The sequence below is a fragment of the Salvelinus sp. IW2-2015 genome, linkage group LG4q.2 (genome assembly GCF_002910315.2).
Source record: "Salvelinus sp. IW2-2015 linkage group LG4q.2, ASM291031v2, whole genome shotgun sequence".
Classification (NCBI taxonomy): domain Eukaryota; kingdom Metazoa; phylum Chordata; class Actinopteri; order Salmoniformes; family Salmonidae; genus Salvelinus; species Salvelinus sp. IW2-2015.
In genome coordinates, this window is record NC_036843.1 from 24,971,624 (window position 1) to 24,994,904 (window position 23,281).

A 23,281-nucleotide genomic window follows, 5' to 3' on the forward strand; every position below is an offset into this window, starting at 1 on the left:
GTGTGTGTGTTGTGTGTGGTGGGGGTGTGGTGGTTGTGTGTGTGTGTGTGTGTGTGTAGCACGTGCGTGAGAGAGAGTGTGTGAATGGTGAAGATTGTTTGTTTGGGTGTAGAAAGGAGAGCCATGGAACGATAGGAGGGTGGTTATATTAGGGTATGGCTAGTGGAGATCTCACTCACCACCAGAACCAGCATCTGGGGATTCTCACAAACTTGGTATTACTCTTAGTAAATGTAGAAAAAAAAGAATTGTAATGGATAAAATACCATCTTAAATGATTGTCTATGTTAAATGAATCATCTTTACTGTTCAGATTGAATGATTTATACACATTTTTCCAAAATCATCGCACAAAAAAAACATAGCAAGGTGAAAATGTAGCAAATGTTTTGCTAATGACATTTTGATTTTAAGTATATTTTCAATTTTATCAGTTATCTCATTACCGTAATGTGTCTCATGTTCATAACCTCATAACCAGCCCACCGTACCAGGCCACTGACAGCCCACCGTACAGCCACGACAGCCACCTACCAGGCCACTGACTGCCCACCATACCAGGCCACATGTTCATAACCTGGATTTTTTATTATTATTTCTGTTTTAAATTCATATTAAAAATAAAGAGCTAATTACAAATTTTATGCACAGAACAAGGCAATTAACCCACTGCTCCCCGGTAGGCCATCATTGTAAATAAGAATTTGTTCTTAACTAACTTGCCTAGTTATATAAATAAAATAAACCTGAGGTGGAAGAGAATTCCATGTAGTCATTGCTCTATACAGTACTGTGTGCCTCCCAGCCTCTCTGGGGACTACACACACACACACACACACACACACACACACACACACACAACTCTATGTTCCTCCTAATCTAACAGACCAACAGGAAAATGAACGGGAAGGCAAGGGCAAAAATGGTGGAAATAAAAACTCAGTGCCTCAATAAATAAGAATAAGATGATGTCAGAGTTAATGGAGGTCAGCTGAGGCTCCAGCTCTGTTAGCTGGCCTGCCCTGGGCCTCAGGATAAACAGTGCTGACTGTGTGATTCAAACAGCCTCAAAAATACATCATAAATAAATGACAGAAGTGTCATATCCGTATCATCACGGATTGCAGCACAGCCTGAACAGCCTGAACAGCCTGAACAGCCTTGCCTGTCTGCTGTCCACGCAACACTGCTGTGCACGGAGCATATGAGGACAATTGAGAAAAATGTGTTTGCTGTGACCTCTGTTGGCGAAGAGAGGAACCTGCCCCTTAGTGCATCATGGTAGTCATGATACTCACACATCTCAGGTCTCATGTGGATGGAGCCCATGACCCAATGCAGTTTGCATGCAGGAAGAACAGATCAGTGAAGGATGCAGTCTTGACGGTGATCCACAGTGCCGTGACACACCTGGGGAGGCCTCACTCTTATGTGTGCATCATTTTGCTGGAGTTCTTCTTTGCTTTTAACTGCATGCAGCCTCACCACAAACTCTCCCACCTACAGGTGGACCCCAGCATTAYCTTGTGSGTGCTGGACTTCCTGTTTTACAGGGGGAAGTATGTCAAGTTCAACAACACAACATCCCTTCCTCTGTGTACATCTACCAGTTCCCCCCAAGGAACTGTCATCTCTCCAGGGCTATTCTGGAGTGAAATATGCAGATGACACTGCCTATGTCAACCTCTCGGACAACACACTACATTTCCAAACATAAGTTAACATGGTTCATAACTGTTGCCATAACAACTATCTCACACTCAAAAAAAWWAAWAAAAATAAACTGCTTATTGATTTCCAGAGGAAGGCAGACCCAGTGAGCCACCTAGTCCTGGGTGGTGAAGAGATAGAGAGTRRAGAGTTTTAAGTACCTGGGAWCCATCATGGACAGCACACTCTCTTTACATGCCAACTCTCAGAACATCAATAAAAAGTGACAACGACTGTACCTCCTGCACAGGATACTGTCCAACTACTGCACCAGACTGAGACAACAGACTGTCAACACTAGGATACTGTCCAACTACTGCACCAGACTGAGACAACTGATGTCAAACACCAGGATACTGTCCAACTACTGCACCAGACTGAGACAATGACTGTCAACACCAGGATACTGTCCAACTACTACACCAGACTGAGAAACTGACTGTCAACACCAGGATACTGTCCAACTACTGCACCAGACTGAGACAACTGAATGTCAACACCAGGATACTGTCAACTACTAACACAGACTGAGATAACTGACTGTCAACACCAGGATACTGTCCAACTACTGCACAGACTGAGACAACTGAATGTCAACACCAGGATACTGTCCAACTACTGCACCAGACTGAGACAACTGAATGTCAACACCAGGATACTGTCCAACTACTGCACCAGACTGAGACAACTGAATGTCAACACCAGGATACTGTCCAACTACTGCACCAGACTGAGACAACTGACTGTCAACACCAGGATACTGTCCAACTACTGCACACAGACTGAGACAACTGACTGTAACACTAGGATATCTGTCCAACTACTACACCAGACTGAGACAACTGACTGTCAACACCAGGATACTGTCCAACTACTACACCAGACTGAGACAACTGACTGTCAACACCAGGATACTGTCCAACTACTACACCAGACTGAGACAACTGACTGTCAACACCAGGATACTGTCCAACTACTGCACAGACTGAGACAACTGAATGTCAACACCAGGATACTGTCCAACTACTGCACCAGACTGAGACAACTGACTGTCAACACCAGGATACTGTCCAACTACTGCACCAGACTGAGACAACTGACTGTCAACACTAGGATACTGTCAACTACTACACCAGACTGAGGACATGTGCAACACCAGGATACTGTCCAACTACTACACCAGACTGAGACACTGACTGTCAACACCAGGATACTGTCCAACTACTACACCAGACTGAGACACCTGACTGTCAACACCAGGAATACTGTCCAACTACTGCACCAGACTGAGACAACTGAATGTTAACACCAGGATACTGTCCAACTACTGCACCAGACATATAGAGAGTGTGCTGACTTTCTGTTTACTGGCTTGGTACAGTGGGCATCAGTGGCCTGGTACGGTGGACAGTCAGTGGCCTGGTATGGTGGGCAGTCAGTGGCCTGGTACGGTGGGGGAGTTCAGTGGCCTGGTTCGGTGGGCTGTCAGTGGCCTGGTACGGTGGGCTGTCAGTGGCTGGTACGGTGGGCTGTCAGTGGCCTGGTACGGTGGGCTGTCAGTGGCCTGTACGGTGGGCAGTCAGTGGCCTGATACGGTGGCTGTCCAGTGGCCTGGTACGGTGGGCAGTCAGTGGCCTGATACGGTGGCAGTCAGTGGCCTGGTACGGTGGAGTCAGTGGCCTGGTACGGTGGGCAGTCAGTGGCCTGGTATGGTGGCAGTCAGTGGCCTGGTACGGTGGGCTGTCAGTGGCCTGGTTGGTGGGCAGTCAGTGGCCTGGTACGGTGGCTGTCAGTGGCCTGTTACGGTGGACTGTCAGTGGCCTGTACGGTGGGCTGTCAGTGGCCTGGTACGGTGGGCAGTCAGTGGCCTGGTACGGTGGGCTGTCAGTGGCCTGGTACGGTGGGCTGTCAGTGGCCTGGTACGGTGGGCTGTCAGTGGCCTGGTACGGTGGGCTGTCAGTGGCCTGGTACGGTGGGGCAGTCAGTGGCCTGATACGGTGGGCTGTCAGTGGCCTGGTACGGTGGGCTGTCAGTGGCCTGGTACGGTGGGCTGTCAGTGGCCTGGTACGGTGGCTGTCAGTGGCCTGGTAGGGTGGCTGTCAGTGGCCTGGTATGGTGGCTAATAAGGGGACCTCAGTCGGACTGTGAACTTGGGGTCCAAGTCTGCGGGCTGCAGTGCAGGGGCCTTCAAGATCTCTATGATAAATGGGCAAGGGACAAGGCCAAACACATCATAGAGGACCCCACACATATTTTGCCAATGTTTTGAGCTGCTGCCTCCGGAAGGAGTTTAAGGGTCCCACTGTTCAGTAAGAATAGGAGCAAGGCTAGCTTCATTCCTCAGCCATCGGGCTGCTGAACAGGGGGACATAACACAGAGATTCAGGCCCAATACACGGTCAGGAGGCCGCTCACACTTTGAATATGTGTAAATGTAAGTGTGACTTGTGTACTAATTTTCCAGTTTTCCGTACTGGGTGTATTATAGTGTGTTGTGTTTGTGTATTTGTATGCTGACGTACACAGAATTAATTTCCATGTAACTGGAAAATAAAGTACAGTATATCATATCGTATGGAAGTAATGAAGAATGGGACTATAGTGCCCACTGCTGTCTGATACATGTAATTGCATACAATGCACTTCATTGCAACACTATGGTAGTACCATTGAGCTTCTTCTGTACTTTAGGTGGTTTACTCAATAACTGCTGTGTATACTTAGTAATAGCAACACACCATGGACTGTATCATGTGTCCTTGGTATACGATTGTATCCATAGAATAATAACTGATGGGAATTTGGTGCCCTAAGAGATTTCTCTGGATTTTTAGCATGCTCAAAATAAGGTTGGGAAATGCAGCTGTATTATTGCTACATTTCCTGTCGCTCACAAAGATATTCCACAGATATGTCACCCACTGAGATATTCCACAGATATGTACACCACTGAGATATTCCACAGATTTGGCATGAGTAATTTAATGATACATTTCCTCCTCATGAGTCAGAGCACACACACACCAAACACACACACACACACAACACACACACACACACACACACACACACACACACCACACACACACACCACACACACACACACACACACACACACACACACACACACACACACACACAACACACACACACACACACACACACGCATGCATGCACACTCCACACACAAGTAACAGGAATGGAGTGAGGCATGGTGGAGGAACAATAATCTGGATGTAGGGATTCCGCTATACAGGCGCGGGGGGGAACAGGCAGTGGCTCGGGAAGTTAAAGAGAAAACCTCATCCTCAGACAACTGTACTGTTTCTTCTGTTTCTCCTATGTCTCTCGCAGTTGTCTGACTGTGAGCGTGTCACCGACAAGGTTATGGGGAGAGGTCATCAAGGCTGAGTTCCAGGCTGACTATCTTACAGTCACCTGCCAGATCTCAAAACATATAAACTGTGAAGCCGATGATGTGGCATGTAATCATTGGWTGATGAGCACAACGTGACTCTTATATAGTCAACCTGGAATGGGGGCAGTATCTTTCTGGCCAATCAAACGTCACTGCCTGAGTCAGTGTGGTTCATTAGGGAAAACAGCTGGATTGTACAGAGCTCTGACATCACAAAAATCTGGATGAGAAGCCAGCCAATCAAAGACAACATCTGTACAGCAGCCAGAGAGCAGCCAAACAAACAGCATGATGCAGGAACTCATATTCACAGTTCCCAGTTCCCCACAAAACATCAACGCAAACCTTCTTCTTGTTCAAATTGCCTACACGACGGTTTCACTAGCACAGACTGGAATATGTTCTGGGATTCATCCGGTGGCATTGAGACGTTTACCACATCAGTACATCGACAAAGTCGTCCCCACAGACTGAACATATCCCAACCAGAAGCAATGGATTACAGGCAACATCSGCACTGAGTTATAGGCTAGAGCTGCCGCTTTCAAAGAGCGGGACACTAATCCAGACGCTTATAAGAATTCCCGCGACGACCTCAGACAAGCCATCAAACAGGCAAAGCGTCAAAACAGGTCTAAGATTGAATCCTACTACGCCGGCTCGGACACTCGTCGGATGTGGCAGGGCTTGCAAACTATCACGGATTATAAAAGGAAACCCAGCCGCAAACTGCCCAGTGACATGAGCCTACCAGATGAACTAAATGGCTTCTATGCTCACTTCGAGGCAAGCAACACTGAACCATGCATGAGAGCACCAAATGATCAGGACGACTGTGTGATCACGCTCTCCATAGCCGATGTGAGTAAGACTTTTAAACAGGTTAACATTCACAAGGCCGCAGGGCCAGACGGATTACCAGAGCATGCGCTGACCAGCTGGCAAGTGTCTCCCTTGACATATTCAACCTCTCTCTGAACCAGTCTGTAATACCTACACTACCTTTCAAAAGTTTGGGGTCACTTAGAAATGTCCTTGTTTTTGAAAGAAAAGCACATTTTTTGTCCATTAAAATAACAGCAAATTGATCAGAAATACAGTGTAGACATTGTAAATGACTACTGTAGCTGGAAATGGCTGATTCTTTAATGGAATATCTACATAGGTGTACAAAGGCCCATTATCAGCATCCATCACTCCTGTGTTCCAATGGCACATTGTGTTAGCTAATTCAAGTTTATCATTTTAAAAGGCTAATTGATCATTAGAAAACCCTTTTGTAATTATGTTAGCACAGCTGAAAACTTTTGTCCCGACGAAAGAAGCAATAAAACAGTCCTCAACTGGCAGCTTCATTAAATAGTACCCGCAAAACACCAATCTCAACATCAACAGTGAAGAGGCGACGCGGGGATGCGGGCCTTCTAGGAAGAGTTCCACTGTCCAGTGTCTGTGTTATTTTGCCCAACGTAATCTTTATTTTTATTGGCCATTCTGAGATATGGCTTTTTCTTTACAACTCTGCCTAGAAGGCCAGCATCCCGGAGTCGCCTCTTCACTGTTGACGTTGAGACTGGTGTTTTGCGGGTACTATTTAATGAAGCTGCCGGTTGAGGACTTGTGAGGTGTCTGTTTCTCAAACTAAACACTCTAATGTACTTGTCCTCTTGCTCAGTTGTGCACCGGGGCCTCCCACTCCTCTTTCTATTCTGGTTAGAGACAGTTTGTGCTGTTCTGTGAAGGGAGTAGTACACAGTGTTGTACGAGATCTTCAGTTTCTTGGCAATTTCTCACATGGAATAGCCTTCATTTCTCAGATCAAGAATAGACTGATGAGTTTCAGAAGAAAGTTCTTTGTTTCTGGCTATTTTGAGCTTGTAATCGAACCCACAAATGCTGATGCTCCAGATACTCAACTAGTCAAAAGGCCAGTTTTATTGCTTCTTTAATCAGGACAACACTTTTCAGCTGTGCTAACATAATTGCAAAAGGGTTTCAAATGGTCAATTAGCCTTTTAAAAGGATAAACTTGGATTAGCTAACACAATGTGCCATTGGAACATAGGAGTGATGGTTGCTGGTAATGAGCCTATGTAGATATTCCATAAAWAATCWGCCGTTTCCAGCTACAATAGTCATTTACAACATGAACAATGTCTACACTATATTTCTGATCAATTTTATGTTATTTTAATGAACCAAAAATGTGCTTTTCTTTCAAAAACAAGTACATTTCTAAGTGACCCAAACTTTGAACAGTGGTGTACATGTTTCAAGTAGACCACCACAGTSCCTATGCCCAAGAACACTAAGGTAACCTGTATAAATGACTATCGCCCCATAGCACACATCTGTAGCCATTAAAGGCTTTGAAATGCTGGTCATGGCTCACATSAACACCATCATCCCAGACACCCTGGACCCACTCCAATTCACATACTGACCCAACATATCCACAGATGATGCATTCTTTATTGCACTCCACACTGCCCTATCCCAACTGGACAAGAGGAACACCTATGTGAGAATGCTGTTCATTGACTACAGCTCATTGTTCAACACCATAGTGTCCTTCAAGCTCATCACTAAGCTAAGGACCCTGGAACTGAACACCTCTCTCTGCAACTGAATTCTGGACTTCCTGACGGGCCACCYCCAGGTGGCAAGGGGAGGCAACAACACATCCGCCACGTTGACCCTCAACACAGGGGCCCCTCAGGGGTATGTGCTTAGTCCCCTCCCTGTACACCCACGACTGCGTGACAGCACATGACTCCAACACCATCATTAAGTTTGCTGACGACACGACAGTGTTAGGCCTGATCACCGACGATGATGAGACAGCCTATCGGGAGGTCAGAGACCTGGCAGTGTGGTGCCAGGACAACAACCTCTCCCTAAACGTCAGYRAGACAAAGGAGCTGATCGTGGACTACAGGAAACAGAGGGCTGAGCATGCCCCCATTCACATCGACAGGGCTGTGTTGGAGCGGATGGAGAGTTTCAAGTTCCTCTGTGTCCACATCCCTAAGGATCTATTACAGTCCACACACACCAACAGAGTCGTGAAGAGGGCATGACAATGGCTCTTCCCTCTCAGGAGGCTGAAAAGTTTTGGCATGGGCTCTCAGATCCTCAAAGTTCTATAGCTGCACCATTGAGAGCATATTGATTGGCTGCATCACCACTTGGGATGGCAACTGTGTAAAGCCCAGTACATCACTGGGGCTGAGCTCCCTGACATCCAGGACCTCTATACCAGGCAGTGTCAGAGGAAGGCCCTAAAAACGGTCAAAGACTCCAGCCACCGCACGGCAAGAGGTAACAATGCACCAAGTCTGGAACCAACAAGCTATAAGACTACTAAATAGTTAGTTAAATAGTTAACCAAATAGCTGTTAGTTAACCAATTTTACTCATCACATACGCTGCTGCTACTGTTTAGTATCTATCCTGTTGCCTAGTCACTTTAAACCTACCTATATGTACATATACTGTATACTTCAATTACCTCATACCCCTGCATATCAACTCGGTACTGCCAAGTTATCAATACTCATTGTGTATTTATTATTACGTGTTATTACTTTTCTATTATTTCTCTAACTCTGCATTGTTGGGAAGGGCCTGTAAGTAAGCATTTCATTGTTAGTCTACACGTGTTGTTAACAAAGAATTATGACAAATACAATTTGATTTGATTTGAGAGCAGATTGTCTTGGATTAGATCCTGTTGATGAATGCAGGCTAGGATAGTGTAGTCACAAGAGGATGCTGTCTGGTTGTAAATCCAATAAACTGGACAACAATGTCGGTAAATGTATAGAAGTGCCACCCTACAGCACACACATACACAAGCGCGCACACACTAACACACTAACACACACACAATGTTACTTAATATTGAATGTGCAAGTAAACAATAATATACCTGCCTACTGTTGCATAGAACTACTTCACTGCGAGTGTATTTGAGGTAAAAATATATAGAGACCTGCGATTGGCTTACCATGGTCACATGACTGCAGATTTTGGTCCCTATACACTTGGCTTAGTAATTGAGGTTTCCATATGATATAGATCAGATGTTAACCACAGACTTCCTCCAAGTCTCCATTTACATTGAAAACCACCTCGCCAAATACAGTACAGATTCAGTACACCATCAGAGGAAGAACCAGAGACCTAGGAGACAATCTCTGCTCTGATAAAATGCCCTATCTATCTGTGTCTCTGTCTCTCTGTGTCCATCTGTCTTTTTGTCTGTCTGGCTCTCTCTACCTCTCTGCTGGGGTTTTGGTCTGTCAGTCTGTCTGACTGCCTGTCTGTCTGTCTGTTTGTTTGTCTGTCTGCCTCTGTCTCTCTGTCTGCTTGCCTGTCTGTTTCTGTCCCTGTCCATCTCTGCATGTCCTCCTGCCTGTCTATCTCCCTGGACTCTGACATGTTTTCATTGTAATAATCTCCTTGCTTGGACCCAGACATTTCACACACCACAGCTCTCTAGATGAGCAATCATTGAAGCTGTCCAAACCAGAAAGACTACTGTGTGGGTAGTGGGTACCTAACTATTTTATCAAACTGTCCTAAACAGCATGTCTCCTAATGATGTTTTACCCAATTCTGTTCAGATTTAGCTGTTGTGTGATGTCAATGTTGGCCTTGCAGTTCAGGACAGTTCAGGACGTGTTGCCTAATCCTGTTTTACTCTTATCCTTTAGAAAACAAATGAATGATGAAGAGAATTAATGTGATTTGAAACTCTCCTTTGTCTGAGAGTAATAAAAAACACATATTGAAAACAGAGGTTGTTACATACAGCCTAGTAAGACTACAACATTATCCATCTCCGCCTCTGTCTTCCATTTGAACATGATGGGACAATGAGGCCAAGGGAGATTAACAGACATTTTAAAAGGAATTGACCACACAAATGTATTGTAGTCTACTCATATGCWAGTTTAATTCAATCAAACAGCTAAACAGTTGAATACTTTATACATTTTCCATCTAGTAGTGAGTCTGAGGTAAGTAACCAGCAAGGTCACACCAGCAACAGCATTGTTGTGTTGTGTGAGGGAGGCGGGTAGTGAGAGGGCAGTGACGCTGAATAGTGCCCTCCTCCCTTCCCAATTCTGCCGATTTAGCGGCTGCCCACTCCTCCCTCCTGCACCGACCTCCAGGGGAAACCGCTTTGTTACCAACCGTATCCAAATTTTACGCGGGTTACCCAAGTCCGACTCAATTAAAATACAGTAGCCCCAGAGAGGTAGGTTTTGGAGAAATAACGTGTACTGTCTCTTTAAGATCCCTTGGCTAGTTTGCTTCGTATTGATCAATCCACCATTTTCCAACACACAGCGGCGGCAGTGGTAACACAGCGACAGCTAACCCTACCTGGAGACGCCAGGACCCGGGGCAGTCATGGCAGCGAACATGTACCGGGTTGGAGGTAAGGGGGAACACATTTTGGGACAATTTTGTATCCTTTATGTTGCGCTCGCCCGGTTCGTCGCAGGATTTGCAGCATGTTTTTACCCTTCCTCTTATTTCCTAAAGCGCCTTGTGTTTCAGTCAGAGTGATGAAGACGATGGTGACTGTGTGAGGAGGAGGATGGTGATGAAGGGCAGTCTCGTAGAGCTAGGGATCGACCCCGGGTTTTTATTGTTGTTGTTCCCATCCCGTGTCGCTATAGTTGTTACACAAACCAATATGATCGTCTTTGGTAGGCCTAACAGCATTTGTTTTCACTAAAATAGTTAAACCGCGATTCGCTTTTAAAAGTAAAGTTTGGCTTGCCAGGCAGCTACCAAACGTTAGCTAGCTAGGTTGCTAACATGTTATTTTGCTCTCTGGATAGAGTGAGTCAGAATTAAAGGAATTAGTATTAAATTAGTTTTCTAGCTATCTCTGGTGCGAGTGTTATGAGGCAGGGCAGGATGACTACTGCTGGTCTCTGAAGTTAGCTAACTTAAATACGGTAGCGAGCTACCTTCCAGAATTATAATAAATTACAATTTAGTATACTCAGGTTCAGGTTGAGTTAATTTACCTGAGAGTCTAGCTATCCAACTCTCTTGGATAGTTGGATCTTTTAGTGTTGGGGGATTGATTATAGTTAGAAGACTGAGGTCAGGTGTTTCACTCTCCTGCAATAMATTTGAAGAGGAGTTTGTCAACAAATTGGTGACTATCCAGTAAGCTAACGTTAGTCAAGCCACACTTTTTAAACCAAGCTTGTTAGCTAGTGTGAAAATGTTTGTTGACCACAACTGTGTGTGTGTGTGTAAAGTGTTGGTTTCATAAACGGAAATAAAAGATCCCAGAAATGTTCCATATGCACAAAAAGCATATTTCTCTCAAATTTTGTCAACAAATTTGTTTACATTTCTCCTTTGCCAAGATATTCCATCCACCTGACAGGTGTGGCATATCAAGAAGCTGATTAAACAGCATGGTCAGTACACAGGTGCATCTTGTGTTGGGGACAATAAAAGRCCACTCTAAAATATGCAGTTTTGTCACACAATGCCACAGATGTCTCAAGATTTGAGGGAGTGTGCAATTGGCATGCTGACTGCAGGAATGTCCATCAGAGCTGTTGGCAGAGAATTGAATGTTAATTTCTCTACCATAAGCCACCTCCAACTTCATTTTAGAGAATTTGGCAGTACGTCCAACTGGCATCACAACCACAGACCACATGTATGGTGTCATGGGTGAGTGTTTTTCTGATGTCAACGTTATGAACAGAGTGCCCCACGGTGGGGTTATGGTACGGGCAGGCAGGCATAAGCTACGGACAACGAACACAATTCAATTTTATCGATGGCAATTAGAATGCTCTAAAATACCGTAATGAGATCCTAAGGCCCTTTTCTTTTTCTTTTTTAGGTATCTAGGTATCAGATGCATATCTGTATTCCCAGTCGTGAAATCAATAGATTAAGGCCTAATTCATTTATTTCAATTGACTGATCTCATATGAACTGTAACTCAGTGAAATTGTTGCATATATATATATATATATATATATATTACACTGAACAAAAATAAAAATGCTAAAATGTCTGATTTTACTGAGTTACAGTTCATATAAGGAAATCAGTCAATTTAAGTAAATTCATTAGGTTCTAATCTATGAATTTCACATGACTGGGCAGGGGCGCAGTCATGGGTGGGGCCTGGGAGGACATAGGACCACCCACATGGGATCCATGCCCAGCCAATCAGAATGAGTTTTTCCCCACAAAAGTGCTTTATTACAGACAGAAATACTCCTCAGTTTCATCAGATGTCCGGGTGGCTGGTCTCAGACGATCCCGCAGGTGAAGAAGCTGGATGTGGAGGTCCTGGGCGTGGTTACATGTGGTCTGCGGTTGTGAGGACGGTTGGACATACTTCCAAATTCTCTAAAATTACATTGGAGGTGGCTTAGAGTAGAGAAATTAACATTACATTCTCTGGCAACAGCTCTAGTGGACATTCCTGCAGTCAGCAGGCCAATTGCACACTCCCTCAACTTGAAACATCTGTGGCATTGTGTTGTGACACAACTGCACATTTTAGTGACCTTTTATTGTCCCCAGCACAAGGTGCACGTGTGTAATGATCATGCTGTTTAATTATCTTCTTGATATGCCACACCTGTCAGGTGGATGGATTATCTTGGCAAAGGAGAAATGCTCACTAACAGGAATGCAAACACATTTGTGCACACATTTTGAGAGAAATAAGCTTTTTGTGTCTATGTAACATTTCTGGGATCTTTTATTTCAGCTCATAAAACTTTGGACCAACACTTTACATGTTGCGTTTATATTTTTGTTCTGTGTTTTTTCCCCTTTTTTTCCCAAACAATTGTTAACGGTGACCAATAACCATTTGCCATTTGGCCAATAACCATAACCATTTGGCTAACCAATAACCATCATCCAAAATGTCATGACCGTCACAGCCCTAACCTCAACACAGTGTCAGCAGCACCAGTTGTAGATTGTGAATGTGACAGATGGGGTCAATGGGACCAGTCATGGAGGAGACAATACTATATAACAACACAGCCTAGTCTTCCCACTCTTATTATTCATACATGTCAACTGGCTGTCAGCTGTTATGAACAAGTTGTTTTTCAGACAAGTGAGACAACTCACTGTTAAGATAGCTAGCTTTCATACAATATAGCCTACGGTTTGGTTCAGGCACTGTGTATAAATGGTGAGGATTGTGTGTGTGTGTGTGTGTGTGTTGTTGTGCCTGTCTGCATGCGATCAGGCCCATGCTGCTGTATAGAAGAGACTCATGAGTTGTTGTGGAAACAGGTGAATTGAAGCCACTACTCCTCTGTGTTAAACAGTCACTCGGTGCACACTGAGACGAGCTACATTTTCCCCCCATTTCTAGCAGATCATTTTAATTGATAGCTGGAAATGCAACTTTTGACAGCAGATTCACTACTGCTTTACACTAATTTTAGAAATTATGGAACTGTTTGCCAGTATCTCAAGAAGCTCTGATGAATGGCCAATCAATCAGTACCAAGATAGTAAAAGTAGGCCTAGATTTTAAGGAGTGAAATGGTTTTGAATTTCCATGTCAATAACATTTATTTTATAAAGYTCTTTTTACATCAGCAGTTGTCACAAACTGCCTTACAGATACCCAGCCTAGAACCCATAGAGCAAGCAATGCAGAAGCACAGTGGCCAGGAATAACTCCCTAGAAGGCTGGAAACTAGGGAGGAACCAGGCACCAAGTGGTGGATGGTTCTCTTCTGACCCTCTACATTACCCGTAGGTCTCCTGTTTGGACCTACCACCCCAGTCATTGCCTTAGCTCCTCGGTACAATGGCAGTACACTGATGTTCAGAAATGGCTTTGGTCACAATTAGGGTTCTGAAGAGAGTCCCACATGTCAGTGAACCATTGTCAGAAGAAGCACCCATGGCACACTTTGAAGCTCTGTGCGAAGATCCAGGATAAAACAGATGCCACTGTGGCTGCCTTGTCCCCTCCTCCAGGCTTGGYTGGCATCAAAACAAAGCCTGGCTCCTCTCAAAGATGGCCAACACTTAGCAAGACAATTCTGGAGACAATGCTAGATCATCAGAGGCACTGAGGACTTTCCTTGTGGCTGAATTATGAACGCAGTACGCTTGCCAGGCCCTAATGTCTTTGTTTCCCCCATTAGATCAGRACTTAGACCACTGCGCCACMCGGGRGGCCCTCATCCARTAGATCATTTGTCTTTTCTAGTACATCACTCTTCTGGAGAGCGAGAGAGAGCGCCACCTCTGGCATTTAGGTACCCTGAACATTTTATCCTCCAAAGCACAAGGACCATTTTTAAAACAAGGGTCTGGATGGTTGTTATTGGATGTTAGTCACACATCATTATTGTGAACTACAGGTAACTGCCAAAATAAAGGAAACACCAACATATAGTGTCTTAGTAGGGCATTGGGCCAYCAGGAGCCAGAACAGCTTCAATGCACGTGGTGTAGATTCTACCAATGTCTGGAACTCTATTGGAAGGACACTTCTTCACGAGAAATTTCATTTTTTTGTGTGTTTTTGTTGATGGTGGTGGAAAACTCTGTCTCAGGCGCCGTTCCAGAATCTCCCATAAGTGTTCAATTGCGTTGAGATCTGGTGACTGAGACGGCCATTGCGAATGGTTTACATCGTTTTCATGCTCATCAAACCATTCAGTGACCACTAGTGCCCTGTGGATGGGACATTGTCATCCTATGGGGGCATAGCCATGGTAGTCAAAATAATGGCCTGCCCAGCATTTTTATACATGATCCTAAAGCATGATGGGATGTTAATTGCTTCATTAACTTAGGAACCACACCTGTGTGGAAGCATCTGCTTTCAATATACTTTGTATCCCTCATTTACTCAAATGTTTCCATTATTTTGGCAGTTACCTGTACCATCATAATATCCAAAACAGATGAGTTGTCCTGGCATTGAGTGTCCCTGAACATTACCCTTAACAAAACCCATTGTAGCCTTCCTTCTTACATCGGAGGAGAGTTAGCCAGAGTTGCTTGATCAGCATTATCTACCTGGCATCTTCAGCTTATTTTCTCAGGCTCACACTAAATGATCACCTAATTGCCATCATGCCTACTTTCCCTGTAGGCGTGTAGTCTCAGGCCCTGGGATCAAAGGCCAGGAGAGGTTCAAGTTAGTTAAGCTATTTGCTTGAACAAGCTCTACTAAGTGTTTAGTTGGATTGGCTCTCCTGTGGAACCCCCCCCCCATGGCACGGTCACATGGCATCTTCCTGACAAATGGCATTGGCTCATCAGAGTAGGTTACATGTCATGCAGAGACAGCCCATGGTGGGATCGATGTTTCGATGAACACTGTTAGGACAAAGAGCATCACTGTCTTCAGTGACAAGTCCCCTGGCGGCCAGTCACTGCGATAGAGATGTGATATATAACAGCAGAAATAACTGTAAAAATTTCCTCAGCAGATCAGTAACATATTGTGTGATGGTTAGGTGACAAACAAATGACCTGCGGCCACACAGAGGTGTGCACACCTGTATACACACACACACTGACTGCGTCTCCATGGAGCCGAACAGACTCCATCACACAGGTGGTAAACACACAGCATAGATTGTCAGCAGGATTGCCRCAGGTTTTAGACAGAGAGAACATGACACCGTGCGTCTCTGATAGAAGGCATCGCCTCCACCTTTTTCCCAACAGTCACGGACAGCACCGATTATCATAGTCAGTTTGGCTGTTGTTCATAAGAGGAAATGCAGGACCTATTTTAGTGAGATGGATGGACAGAGCGTATATGAGAGTTGGAGAGTAAGTGGGAAAAGAAGAGTGTGATAGGTTCAGTGGGGGATTGAATTACCTGACTGCCATTGCCATAGTAACCCCCATACCATATCCCTGCACACCGAGACTGACCCTGAWATGGCCTGTGGTGTCTGCTCCTCTCCACAAGAACATACCGCTGTGTAAGTGTGGACTGGACTTGCGTGGGAGGATGTTCTCTACCTCTCGTCTGTATCTCCCGCTAGTCCCTATGCCCATGTCTTTGTCTGTTTTTAATTGCTTACTTATTTACTTATTTCGCCTTGTACGTCAGTCGATGTCTGTCTGGCTCTTTCTCATTCCGTCTGTCTGTTTGTCCGTCTCTCTGCATGTCTGTCTTTCTGTCTGACTCTGGCCTGGTTTGGTTCCACTCAGAGCGGGCTGACTGTCTCTTTGGGTCTCAGCTCAGCAACATGGTACGATTGGCTCAGAGGATATTTGACTGCACTGTGACGTGGCGGTTAATGAGGGCGCGTGATTGGCTGAGGCTGGCAGTGGGGGAGGGGTGGGTGTAGCAGACGCTGGCTGTGGGCACATGTAGGCTGAGATGGCAGGAGGGTAGGCAGACAGACAGTTTGGTTTGCATGGAGCCTGTTCTGTATTTTAGCTGTATAACAGTTTTCTGCTTGTATGTTGTTTTYTTCTAGGAGCCCCTCTCTCTTTCTCTCTTTGTTTACATGAACCCTGAAGTATGTGTGTGTGTGTTCCTCCCTTCCTGGGAGAGTGGAGACTTACTCAGACAAGAGACGAAGATTCGGACTGGAGGGAATGGGGCAGGCCTGGAATTTWGTGATTTTTAGGGGCAAGGCCATTAACCAAAAATTGCCAATTTGAAATTGATTTGAAAACTGAAAAAGACTAGCTATTCTGTTATGAAAAACACAAGTGTACATAAGTAATTGGCCTACAGGTCAAAGGGTAGGTGATAGCCTATGGGAATTGGTTACAGTCTGTCATGTCCACACTGACACTGACAGGAGGAAGGTGCCTGACAATGTAGCCAAACTYTAATGAGACTTTTATTTATTTACAGATACACACACACAGGCTAAAGGAGCTGTCTTGTTTAACAATCAGAATGCAGGATAATTAACATGAACATCTRAGGCTTGATYCTGTAGTACTAGCGCCACTGTTTTCAGATGGCAGAGAAAGGCCAGTGCCTGTTCCGCACCACATCATCACCCACCTTGCAATCTGAGCAGAGGCAGTTATCATTTTTTGAAACTATTTAACCATAAATGCAATTGTTCAAAACCTGGATTTTTATATATATATTTTTTYCCCATGTTCTGACCATAGGAATGTTAAAAGAATTGTTTTATAAAAACTTCCTCATATGCCATTGAAACCAGTATTTCTCTCATGTTCTCAATTTTCCTTTGTTGTCCAGCAGCCAAAGACAAACTCCTAGTCATATTAACAACCATGTGCTAGTTGTTGCATTTCTACATCTTCTCTCTTTCTTTATTTCTAAAGGAGATTTTCATTTATGCATTTATGAAACTGCTCTCATTTGCGGCGCAATTTGGAGAACGGTGTATTCCCGCTAATTGCATWTTGGAACATTCGCTCTTATATGCAAGGCTTACTGTCTTGTGCGTGTTKCTGCGCTTATAATGTGAAGAAATAGYCTAATGGCTTATCAACATTTTAACCTAAATGTTCTGATCTGTTGCATCAGCGTAATTGTTTTTAAAATGTTTTTGRTGTACAGTGGGTGTAATCATTTGGAATCTGTCCCAGAGTCGTTTTGGAATATTTATTTCTCGCCCAGAATGACCAATAGAATTGGTCAACTTTCGTACTATGGGGGATAGTAGATTGACATAGGCTAGTGCTTTTGTTGTTTGTTACTCATCTAGTTGGCTTACGAAAAGTAAATGTGGACAGTTCTTCTAGCGTCTTGGAATTTGATAAGAAGGATGTGCGTCGTTTCCTCCCRATCTGTCTTCACTAGTAGCCTACTTCAGAGCTGCGACGCCTGTGAGAAGGACCCCATCATGTGACGGGCATTGGCTAATAAGAATTGAGATATCTGAAAGAGCCATGTGAGTGAGAGGTGCTTCGGAACAGGGTGATTGGCAGACGGGAGAATGGAATTATAATTATTATACTCATGGCACAACAGCCACTTTGGCTGCAAGGCATGAAAATGGGAGGCCTGGATAGGGGTCGAGACTCGTTGTCCTTATCGCGGCAGTTCTCCCAATCTCACGCAAGGAACCACTCTGTAGTTTCTAGTCAGACGTGATCATTGTGGGGTTCTTGGTCACCTCCCGACCAACGGGCCTTCTTGTCCGGCTTTGCTCAGTTTGGTCAGACCAGCCAGCCTCTACGGCCAGAGTCTGGCTAGTTCCATATGAACAATTGAAGTCGGCAAGTTGTCACTACAACTTACGGTTGGCAGTAATTAAAACTTGTTTTCAACCCATTCATCAACCAGACCCAAAAACAGGACCCAACCAGTCCGAGAAAAACCAAGAAATCGCGTACACCACACAAAACGACGAACAAGAGGATTAATAAGCCCGCACAAACAGCGCCGCGCGGCATCACCGAGCTTAAATAGACCCAACGTAAAAAACCCTAAACAAGAAGAAACAGGTGTAACCAAGAAGACAAAACACACAGGAAACAAGGAGAAGGGAGTCCGTTGCAGCTAGTAGGCCCGGTGAACGACGACCGCCCGAGCGCACCGCCGAAACACGGCAAGAGGCAAGCCCACCTTCCGGTGGGAGTCGTGACCACACCCCTAGAGTATTCTGCCTCATCACAATGTCCTATCTAAAAGAGATCTATGCGACAGTTCCTTGCGACTTCATAGATATAGTGGTTTCTGTTGCTGACATGAACTGTCAACTGTTGGGACCTTATTATAGACAGGTGTGTTTCTTTTTCTAAATCATGTCCAACACAATTTGAATTTCGGCCACAGTGGACCCCAATCAAGTTTGTCCTTAAGTGACATCAAGGATGAGTCAAAAGGAAATTGATTTGCACCGTGCCAGATACAATTTGGCAGTTGTCAACGCAAAGACCGTGTGAATAACTGTATCGTTAAATGAGACTTTCGTAAATTGCATTCTTCATTAATTTTTTCTTGGAATTTTGAATTCAAGCCTGGTACACACAACAACATTTGCTGCAAAAGTCAAGGGGCGGTATGACATACTTACTCCTTGAAAGCCAGTAACTACAGTACATGTATTATGCAAGGAACCGGATGCTTATTCAGTTAACCTAGACATGGGATTAGGGAACGGTGGAAACATGTATCTATATTGATCATTCTGGACTTCATCTTCCGATAGTACACGTATACACACTTATTCACTGGAAAGAGGGGTCACATGGGCTGATTTCCGATGTGCGTTCTAGATTAGGTTCAGGTAGCGATACATCAGACGGGCGACAAATACGACTCAACCGACGGCAGCCCCCGCTTCAGGGAAATAACAACTCTTTATTTCCTCACTTAATTAAGCGTCTGTCAGCCTGCAGAATACCAAGAACACTCTCTCCCCCTTAGGTCCATGGGATACCAACGAGGGCAACCTTGTGGCCCTGGTGAGGGGGTAGTCGTCCACAGCTACTGACCAAAAGTCATCTGCACTTCTATGTCCTCACCCACAGTCCTTGACCCTCCTGCATCTTGTTGAAATTTGTGCTAAAGGGAGATTGTTGATATTTAAAGTGGCACCGACTTTCTAATATTGCACGAAGAGAGAATCGGTTGGCCCTGAGAGAGATGCAAATTTGTGGGACAGGGGTGCAGAGAGGCCGAAGGTTTGAGGTGGTCAGTGGATGTAGAGAACGGGAGATGGGGAGTGTGATGTATTCTAGATACCATGGTAATATAGCCCACGATCTAGAGTTATTGCCTATCCTGGGCTACTATTACATTGGCCAATGTATTTAATAAGGTGTTTTTGAGAACCATTCTTGGCCTACATTATTAACAGGGGTCAGCAACCAATTTGCTAAATGTAGTTTATTCTTCAGCGGACATTCCAAACACCAGCGAACTTATTATACTGTTAAGTGGAAAGAGGAAAAATTGGTGCTATGACCTAAATGCTAGCTAAAAGGCTGTATCTTAATCAATGAAGCCAATCTGTACAAACATACCTATCACAATTCGGCAATACTGAATTATATCGTATTTAATTTAGTATGGCCAGACTATATAGATATGCAAGCTGTTAAATCTGTTTATAAATGAACAGGGTATTGCCTAGAATGGACCTCTACCTAGCATGCGTTAGTGTGCAGGAATACAAGTTGGTGACATATCCTTCCTAAGTGTCTCGTATCTTCGGGATCAGGAAGAAATTATTAATGCTATGTCCTGCTTAATGCGAGGAGCTAAATCCTCTTCATTCTGTATCAGGAACGCTATAATCACTCTGTTATCCAAAAGAGAGCTAAGAAATCTCTCGCTTCAAAATCTTTTTATCAGTGAATTTACAACAATCCGTCGTTGCGATCGTAATATTAAAGTCTAGGGAATTGTAATACATCCCACTCTCGGACTTCAGTGCCTTTGGGGAATTGGCATTGGTATATAATTACATTTCGTCTACGTGGTCTACTCTGCGAATAAACAATTCATCAAAGAGAGCTTTTGAAGAGTGCACACTTCAATTTCTTCTTATCCTATGGCAGTCTACGGATATCCATCTTCACTGCATTATTTCAAGGAAGGATTAAGCGAGACGTTCGGCGTTCTCATCTTTCATCCCAGGAGTATACACCTTCCTCTTTTTCATCAAGATAAAGCGACGTTTACAAGCTATGCGTTATACGATTCTCCGATAACAGAGTCTCAACATCTCTTGGAACGATTGCAATCCTTCATCACAGCTTGATGGTTACATCACTGCGTTGCGAAATATTTGGTGATCTACAGGAGAATTGGCGATAATTACAAGCTGAAATCTCTGAAAGATCCATGTGCAATCAGCGAGAGACGGTACTTACTGCCTTCTTCAATACATCATAACGAGTGAATTGTTAATTGCGAGTTAATCGCATCTTCATTCTTCGAAGAATGGAATTTTATTTCAGATCCACATATTTCCTCTTCATCTTGTATCCGCAGAATCATACAAGACTACATGCTGTGCATCAGGACAGAAGTCTATAATGGAATCCTCTGTGCATCTTTATACGCCCAGAAAGAAAATGGGTCGACATCCTCTCGTTCAACTCTTTGATGCAGAAGTAGACCGGTGAGCGGAGTGCAGAAACTTTCGAATTCAGTGTTTTGGATGCAGAGAGTCATGAGCAATCGGCCGGCTTGTGCAATCTGAACTAGGTTAATCAGAATCTACATGACCTCACTCGTGTCATCTAAACGAGGCGGAATGGGTCAGGACGCTACATCCTCTTCGAGTGTCAGGGGAGCTACATCAGCTCTGGTGTCAAATGCAGGAGACGAAACTAGAAATCCGTCTTCAATCTTATCGAGGAAGTTAAGTCCTCTTCAGTTCATGGTTAAATGACAGCTGAGAGGCTAAGAAGTCCTCCTTCATCAGGCAGGCGTAAACAACGCGTCGTCAGACTCTTTCGATTAAGCAGGAGTGCTGGTATACAAGATTGAACGGTTCTCCATCAGGAGGGGGCTAAAAATGCACTCTTTCATCACAGGGAACGGTACATCCTCTTCATCTTTATCAGGAGCTGAGAATTGGTAACTCTGGGTGTCTTCAGGGTCAGGGAGGTTACGAAGTCTCTAGATCTGTTTCGTTCATCAGAGAGCTATAATATCCTGCGCATGTTAACAGTGGCAGAGCTATTAGGAATACCTACCGGCTTCATCAGAAGGAGCATAAAACCCGTCCGAACATATGTGCATCAGCGAGTTACATCCCTCTTCATCTTGTGTGTCGAGATGTTAGGAACCCTTACGGTACACTCTGTTAAGTGCCAGGAGTTTACAAGGCGGCTGCGATAAGTCCAATGCTGAAATATATTTCGAGAGAGGGAAGGTGAAACCCGCGTCATCGAAATTAAGATAGTTCAGCGGAGAAAGTGAGGTACGAATCCATCTGTGTGACGTGTCGGTGTCCATCAGGAGCTAAACCCTCGTTCATCTTTATCAGGACGTTACATGCCCTCTTCATCATTTATTCAGGAATTACACATCCCTAACTTTAGTCGAGTGAGTTAGCACCATCCTCCGGTGTCATCTGTTATCAGGAGTTACATCCTCTTCATCTTTAGTCAGGAGTTTGATATATGCCTCGTACAAGTCGTTTAACTCATCTCGAGAGTGTACTGACATGACATACGGGTTGTAAGAACTGAGGCACCCGTTAACTCAATCTTTAATGGGCAGACGTGTAAAGTCCGTGCGTGAATATGTAGCGGAGGTAACTAGGTGCAGGGTCCACGTCAGAAGGGTGGAGGTTCAACAAAATCCCTGTTCATCAAATTGTGGATCAGGAGGTGTAAAGCCTACTTTATCCAGAAATTAAAGTCGGGCGATAATTCAAAGTCTTGGTATCAGGAAGTTAAAATCCTCTGAGTCAAGTCAGCTTTGCGAGTAGTAGCAGAAGCTTAAATTCCGTAAGCTCAGATGCGAAGGGATGCATACAGGCGAGTTACACCACCTGGTGGGCTAATCGATCGAGTTACAGATCAGGAGCCGTTCTTAAGCGAACCCATAACTGGAATTGCGGAGGGTGGTCTCTGTAACTAGTGAAGCGCAAGGAATCGTCAGCAACGCACGGCAGCAAGCAATAACGAGGTAGCCGCAATCATTCTGGCAAGCAGCAGTGCCACCTCTCCCTCTGCCCCTCGACCGCGGTCCAGTGATAGAAAACTACACTGGCTCTGTGAGGGAACAGTGGAGGAACGACTCAATCAAGTGTGTCCTATGAATTCATCGCGGGACTCGCATGCGAGACTAAACTCCAAGTGCTCGGCTCGCGAGTTGAAGCGTTAATGAAAGCCGTTGAAAATTAGCTGGGCCGGGCTGTGCTATCTGAAAGGGGAGTGGGGCGACTGGAAGAGAAGAGGATCGGAGAGTGAGAGAGTGTGAGATAGGGGGATGGGAGAGAAGCGCGAGAGGCAGAGTTGGGGAGCAGCAATGGGAGGGGGATGTGAGAGCAGGGAGGTGACGGATAGGAGAGCAAAGAGGGAGCGGGAGAAAGCAGGGGAGGGATGGGAGCAGGAAGGACTAGGGGAGAATGCCAGCGGGGAGAGCAATGGGCACGGACTAGGAGCAGAGCACGAAGAGGGAGAGCAATGGGAGGGCATGGCGAGAGCAGGGATGGGTGGGAGAGAAGCGCAGAGGGC

General features: G+C 44.9%; 1 protein-coding gene across 1 annotated transcript in view; it reads left to right on the forward strand.

Annotated features, from left to right (window-relative positions):
* The first annotated feature begins 10,256 nt into the window (after positions 1–10,256).
* The window catches only part of LOC111963069 (metastasis-associated protein MTA1-like), a 66,929-nt gene continuing 53,904 nt past the window's right edge, over positions 10,257–23,281 (forward strand). Inside the window, exons 1-2 of the mRNA XM_070443304.1 lie at positions 10,257–10,394; positions 10,487–10,577. Of these exons, the coding sequence (XP_070299405.1) occupies positions 10,550–10,577 (28 nt within the window). The 5' untranslated portion in view covers positions 10,257–10,394; positions 10,487–10,549. The remainder of the gene's footprint in view (positions 10,395–10,486; positions 10,578–23,281) is intronic.